We start from the raw sequence: 7,287 nt of genomic DNA, 5'->3' as shown, positions 1-7,287 counted from the left end.
CAATTTGTAATTTATTTTAAATATAAACTTGTCAGACGTAAGTACACACCAAACCCTAATTATAAAGAATACCACTAGTATTTTCTGTCATGTTACATAGAATATAAATGTGTTTAGTCCATTAGGTATCACTTCAAATTAAGTAGGCCACCAGTAGACATTGAGAAGTAATTTTGCTTTATAAAACTTTCAAGCTGGGGAGATAGCTTATTGGAGTAAATGCTTGCCTGGCAAGTGCAGGGACCTGAGTTCAATCCTCGGTTCCGTAAATAAATAAATAAATAAATTTCAAAAGTGATTATAGCTATAGGATTTAACTGTATTGTTCCCTCCGGACTTCTGAACTGTCGGGTAATGTCCAATATGGTGTTTGAGGCCAGCTGACCCCCGTAACATACATTTCTTGTAAGTAACATTTTTATTACAAGTGTAACTGCATTTGGCATAGCTGTAAATGTTTTCAAGGTTTTGAAAGCACAGAGAAAAAGCAAACTATTTTCTCAAACTTTTTTCTTCCCAGGGAAGTCGAGACAACATGAGTGTGATTTTGATCTGTTTTCCTAACGCACCCAAAGTATCTCCAGAAGCAGTGAAGAAGGAGGCAGAGTTGGACAAGTACCTGGAATGCAGAGTAGAAGGTGGATCATTTAACAAAAAATAAGTAGCTTTATTAAAGAAAAACCTTCAACAGAATCACACGTAAACATTTTAGCTTTTAGTTCTTTATGTGACTTTAATGTCTAGTGTTTAGTATACAGAAGTGGGAAAAGGGTGCTCTGTGGTGGCATTTGGAGGGTGTGTGTGCAGCTGTCCTATTAGAGTTATATATAAGAAATGACAGCTCATGCAGTCCACTATTTAGGATAGTTTTGTTTCAAAAAGGCTCAGAAATTCTTGATGAGTTCACTGACATAGGTAATTTGATACTAGAAAAAAACAGATTTATGGTTTAATTATACCATCTTTCTGTGGTATGTATAGATTTTAAAATACATATATTTAATTTCTAGAGTTATTTTTTCCTTAATAATTTGTAGTCCAAAACCTGGTTATTAACAATTTTCATAAGCCACAGCTTTTAAAATTTAAACTGTTCTACAGCTTTTTGCTTAAGCCGTTCTGTCTCCCTTAAACAAGGTAAACAGAAGACATTATACTGTAGTTCTGCACTGGCAGAAGTGTAACTATTGAACAGATTCAAGAAATGAATTAGAAATTCCAGGAGTATATTCCTCATACTTCTACAAATTACTCTGAAATAAATCGAAAAGTGCTTTTACCACCTTTAAATATTTCAGAAAATTTAAGTGCTCTTTTGTGCAGTTACCACGTGGTTGGTACAGGTGGCGTCTCCCCAGAGGATGCAGCTCGCTGCACACGTACAATAAGTGCAGAGATTACAGTTCCTTTAAGCAAAAGCTTGCCATCGAAGGATAAAAAAATGCACTCTGGGATCCTAATGTTGTTAATGTACACATTGAAGACATTTAGTGGATACACGCATTGACCTAACTTGCCTGTGTCTGCATTATTAAACTAAGTATGCATCTTAACTGTGTTTTCTCCCTTTTCACTGCTTGATATCAGTCCTGATCAATAGGGCATTGGAATCGTGATTAGTTTTGATACTTAGTGTTGTCTAGAACTATTTTGTTTTTATTGCCCTCCGCCACCTGATAGTGGTATGTCTAGTGTGTGTTTGTACTACTAAGTATTGTCATTCATTGGCCGTACTAAGCAATGTATATTTTTCACTATTTAAGGGTTTTGGAGTTTTTATTTTTAATCATTCCATTGTAAGTTACTTATATATAATATAGTTAAAGGGTAGACTGTTTGTTGGTTTAAACCACTAGTGAGTAGAAAAGTATGAAGCCATACAAATAACATGTATGGGATAAGTTGATATTTAATGTTTTAGCACTTTAAAGTAATTTGAGCATACATGTTTTCTTATTGGCTTAAAGAAATAATTAGTGCTTTTACTATCAAACAGAATCAGATTTTAGAAACGTATATTGCTGCTTTTAAGAGTTCACTCTTAAGTTTTTGATGAAATTATGAAATACTGATTTTACATATTTTTGTTATATTATTTTTATATAATTTTTCAAGTGAGCAGTTGCTGCCTGGGTAGAGCTTACATTAATACTCAATATTTTTGATATGTTGGCTGGTTATACTTGTACATTGAGTTGGAGATCATGTGTCATAAATTAAACATGGTATTCTTTACTTGGATGTGGTAAGACTGCAGCTAGAGAGTAAATGTTCACTGATGAGAACTGCTGCTATTTAAAGGCATAAAATGTACCTGTATTGTAAAACACACTGTATGTCTTTAGTGGGGGAAACTGCATTCATTTCCAAAACAGGCACCAAATACCTTTTCTTTCTTTTAAGGACCTCCCATGGCTAAATGGCTGTGACCTCCTAAACCTTCTTTTATCTGCTTTCAACATTTTGGGTTTCTCTGTCCACAATGTACAAAAAGACAAAGCTTTCTGGCCTCTTCTATCTCCTGTGGTCTGTGCCCCTCTAAGTCTCAGAGCGGGGTGTGAAGAGATTTGGCGCGTTGTTCCACCAGGCTATCATTAACTTGGTGGTTCTTACAAAATCATATTTATGCGTTGTAAATATTTAAAAAATATTTGCTATGGACTTCCTGAGCTTTAAAGTTGTTAATTTGGAGATAACTGATATAATTCCTCAAACTTGATGAGGTGGGCACAGAAGAAGCACAATGTGTTTATATATATGCCTGTGAAACATTGATGATTCTATGCATAGATTCTTTATAAAAAACTTTTAACCTTCTAAGTAAAATGTATAGTCCAAATGCAACAAAATATTTCTTTTTAAATTTTATTCTTTGCAATGAAAGAATCAAGTGTAGTATAGTATTAATGTTCAGGTAGTTTAAATGGATTGCCCCATATGGAATAGGAAATAACTGTCTAAACCTTTCATTATTTTTTAAAAAGAAATTGTTTTCCTGTAATTTTCTTCATACTTCAAACATCATAACTTAAATTTTAACACATCAAATATAGATGATTCAAGGTAATGTATTTTTAGACCTGAAACCATATTGGTTGAATTTATCATCAGTGTTTATTTTGATTGTATCTAGATACCTATCCAAATAATTGTATTGGCTTAGTAGAAACTGTATGTTAAGTGTATTACAGTTTTAGATTGTGAAATTGTGTAGTTTAGGTTAATATCAAATCCCTTTATTTTTGTATAGCAGATTTTCAGCATAGAACCATGTAGAATAAATATACTAGATGTTAAAGATTATACAATAAAGGAACTTGGCAAACCAAATCTGAGCTCCTTGCTTTTTGTTCAGATTTAAACTGGTTAAAAAAAAAAGAAAAGAAAACATAATGGCAAAATTTGACCTTTACTGTAAAAGGACACTTTGAGCCATTTTAAGAAATTTTATGAAGCCCAACATGGTGGCACACCCTTGCAGTCCTAGCTGCTTGAAAGACTAAGGCAAGAGGGTTACAGGCTTGAGGCCAGCATGGCAATTTAGCAAGACCCTGGCTCAAATTAACATTTTAAGAAAGGCTGGGGACGTAACCCAGTGGTTGAGCCTTTTCCTCATTGAGCAAGGACCTGGGTTCAACCCCCAGTGCCACCAGAAGAGAAAAGAAAAAGATAAATTTATGTGTAGCGATGTCTGTCTTTTTATGTGATTTGGTATCTTGAGGCTTGATCAAAAGATGAGGATCTTAATAAATATTGATATTTTCTAAGGTATTTACAACTTGAGAACTAGAGTGATAATTTCTTGCCCCAATGATGACAAAGAAAACAACATTTTTACTCTAAACATTGAAAAATTAAACATAACATAATATCTATAAATACCTTTGGCTTAAATTTGAATGTAGAGTATGTGTGATATAACCTTGGAAGGGTCATTATTTGTGTGTGTGCTATTCTGTGAGGTAAAGAACGACGTGTCTGCATGTAACACTGCAGGCTGTGTCACTACCCATTTCTTACCTGGAGACGTTGCAGGATTTTATCAAATCTTTCTGCATTTTAAATTTTTCATCATGAAATATAATGCTTTGCTTATATAATAAGGGAAATGGTATTATATATCTAGATGTTATTTAAAGATATTTTAGAAAAAAATAGAGCTGAGATTGATACCCAAGTACATGATCCAACCTGTGCATGTTACTTAAATATTTATCATTTTTCAAAAATAAATAATATGTGTAGAATGATTTGGGTTAGTGTATAATTAACAAATTCCCATGCTTTTCCCCCCAAATCCTGAATGTTAAAAAAATATATATTTGAAAAAAATCTACAATGTATTTTACAGGACAGAGTTCAGGATACACTGTCCAGCGTGAGGAGTTGATCTCCCCGGAAGCAGCTCCGCGTCTTAAGGACACTGTCATTTGCACACAAGCCCCTGACTGTGTGACATGTCAGTTGAACAGGAGCTATTTTTTTTTTTTTCACATGTTTATCTTGATTGTTGCCATTCCTGTAGTCTTCTGTGTCTTTTTGTGCAACCCTTTGTAGATTTTCAATAGTTACTTTTTAAAAAATATACCAGTTTAGGAAAACTCAGGTGTGATAAATGCCATTTTAAAAACCTAAGTTATCTTTGTTTCAGTTTTTAAAATATTAAAATATGGATAACACTTACAAAAAAAGTACTTCTGATTCCCAGAAATCATAAAGAAGCAGGGGGAAGGCGTGCCGGACTTAGTCCACGTGATGCGCACGTTAGCGAGTGAGAACATCCCCAGCCTCCCGCCAGGAGGCGAATTGGCAAGCAAGTAAGTGATCTCTGCGTGGTAAGGCTTTCCGTCAGCGTTTGAAATGTTAGTTGTCCAGTGACTGTGTGTGTCTACCTACTGTCTAAGGTGATAAAAGTTGTCTGTTATCAAAATACTTCACCTGGAGCATGTCACGGGATTTTACTTTTTTTTATTATTGGGAATGTGTGGTGCTTGTAGGTGCCATATATAACCGATTGTATAACTGATTTCCCTGAGCACTGGCTTTGGTAGAAGCCTCAGGTGAAGTTGGTTTCCTCATAGAATGAGATGAAACAGTTGAAGAATTTTGTAAATTAAATTACATGGTACTACAAAAGTTACTATTAATAGTCAGTCTAATTTGATTTTGTCTATTAGCAGCAGGATTCTAACTTGATTTTGTCAGTCCCTGGATAACTTAGCAGCCAGGGATTGTCTTCCTGAATCTGTGCTATTTCTGCATCTTTAATTCTTCCAGTGTTTTAGTTGTTGATTATTTGTTAGGTTTGTATTTTGGTATCAGGGAACAAAGGAGGATGACCTTCTTGGTCTTTTCCCCTTTTCCCCTTAGTAAATAAGAGTAGACTGATTTGTGGTAAATATTAAGCATACATCTGACCTGAGTAAGTTGGAGAATTCAAGCAGTTTTATAGTTCAGTGCTTTAAATATTTTTACTATGACAAAGAATTGGCCTCCACATATCATAACTATATATAATACATATGTATTATATACATGTTATAGTATACATATGTATTATATATAGTGATAAATATACATTTGCATGTACACACACAGTACTAAGGATTGAACACAGTCCTTCGCACTGAGTTACATGCCAGCCATTGTTTACTGTTTATTTTGATAAAGGTTCTTACTAAGCTGCTCAGGCTGGGCATGAATTTGTGTTCCTCCTGCCTCAGCCTCCTGTAGTTGTAGGATTACAGGTGTGTGCTGCCATGCCTGACTACAAATGTTTCTGCTTTAGTTCCTTGATTCTACGCTGTAGCCATAGTTACAAATACAGTCATGCTCATTGTAATCCTTAGAGTAGTAGTTATAGAAATTGCTATTTGAAACTTCTTCTGGGAAACTTCTTCCATGTGACATACAATAATTGTCAGTAAAGTTCCTTCAAATTAATTCTGAAAATTAGGCTATAGTTAGGCTAGAGATTTTTAAATAAAATTTTATTCAAAAGCTAATTCCTAGACTTGTCATATGAGTATATTTTAGCATTTCACTTTTTAATGTGTTTTTTTTTAAAGAAATTAAGGCAAAAACAATATAAAGTATATTGGAACTTTATAATGACAGATATTGAAGTTACTTCTTCATAATTAGTATTATGTGTTAGAGGTGCTTTGCCATTGGTGATTCATAACCACTTACGCTGGTTCAGACAGACCAGAGAGACTGTTGTGACTCTGTTGGTTAAATTACAACGTCAGCTAGTTTTCGATTAACCACATGGGAGATTAATTTACTCAATTTACTTGAGTAAATTCACTTTTACTTTAATATTGGGGCAGAAGTACCTTAAAGGGAGTCTCAGTTGTTAATAGCAAAAAATAGATTCTAATGATTCTGAATGTAAGATTATCACTAAAACTTTAGTTATTTATATTTATAATATTTAGTTGTTAGGTAATGTATTTACTGAAGAATTAATTTTCTATATTTTTTAAAATTTAGGCGGAATGTAATTGAAGCCGTTTACAATAGACTGAATCCTTACAAAAACGATGACACTGTAAGTAGCATTTCTGCTCCTTCTGCCTCCCTTCCCCCACCCTAAATGGATGCCTTCCTGCCTGTGTTTGCAGAGCTGCCCACCGGGCCACTCTCTCTCAAACACACCGCCACCCCCACCCCTCTTCCTATCCCCCACCCCCCACCACCGCTTGTTCACTCTGCTCTGCGCCTGTGCCACAGTTCTAGTGATTTGAGGACATAATTGTGGTGATTGCCACCTCTCAAAAAAGAAGAAGGTCCCTTTGAATTATTCTGGAGTTTTTAAGCCTCTACACCTTCAGCAGGTTTGCACTCACCAAGAATTTTTGCAGTTGGGAGTGATACCTGTACTCACAATCTTGAATTATTCTGAGTTTTTTAAGGAGCTGCAACAGAACTTCAGAGTGTTCATCTTTACTAATAAGTTTTTGCTGGAAATACCTTTGTCAAGAATCTTGAAGTAGAGCCAAGGAGATGGCTCAGTGGAATAAGCGCTTCCCTGGCAAGGGCCTGAGTTCAATCCCTGGTTCCGCAAAAAAAAAAAAAGAATCTTGAAGTATATACTTCATTTAAATATTAGAGAAATTTATTTTTATACTTAAACATGAGTAGCTGGGCATGATGGTGTATATCTGTAATCCCAGCATTCTAAAGGCTGAGACAGGAAGATTGATGTAAGTTCAAGACCATTCTTGGCAACATAGTGAATTCAGGACCAGCCTGAACTACATGTGAAAACCCTCTCTCTTTAAT

The 7,287-nt window shown here is 34.8% G+C and overlaps 1 protein-coding gene across 2 annotated transcripts in view; it reads left to right on the top strand.

Moving 5' to 3' along the window:
• Nucleotides 1-7,287, top strand: part of Ppm1a (protein phosphatase, Mg2+/Mn2+ dependent 1A) — a 48,140-nt gene that overhangs the window by 39,170 nt on the left and 1,683 nt on the right. For both annotated transcript variants that reach the window (XM_004624815.2, XM_023703085.1), the window contains 3 exons: nucleotides 521-638; nucleotides 4,709-4,817; nucleotides 6,496-6,553. In XM_004624815.2, the coding sequence (XP_004624872.1) occupies nucleotides 521-638; nucleotides 4,709-4,817; nucleotides 6,496-6,553 (285 nt within the window). The remainder of the gene's footprint in view (nucleotides 1-520; nucleotides 639-4,708; nucleotides 4,818-6,495; nucleotides 6,554-7,287) is intronic.

Source organism: Octodon degus, unplaced genomic scaffold (assembly GCF_000260255.1).
Source record: "Octodon degus isolate 3935 unplaced genomic scaffold, OctDeg1.0 scaffold00007, whole genome shotgun sequence".
Classification (NCBI taxonomy): domain Eukaryota; kingdom Metazoa; phylum Chordata; class Mammalia; order Rodentia; family Octodontidae; genus Octodon; species Octodon degus.
Note: the sequence above shows the minus strand (reverse complement) of the source record. Positions and strands in the feature narration are given on the sequence as shown.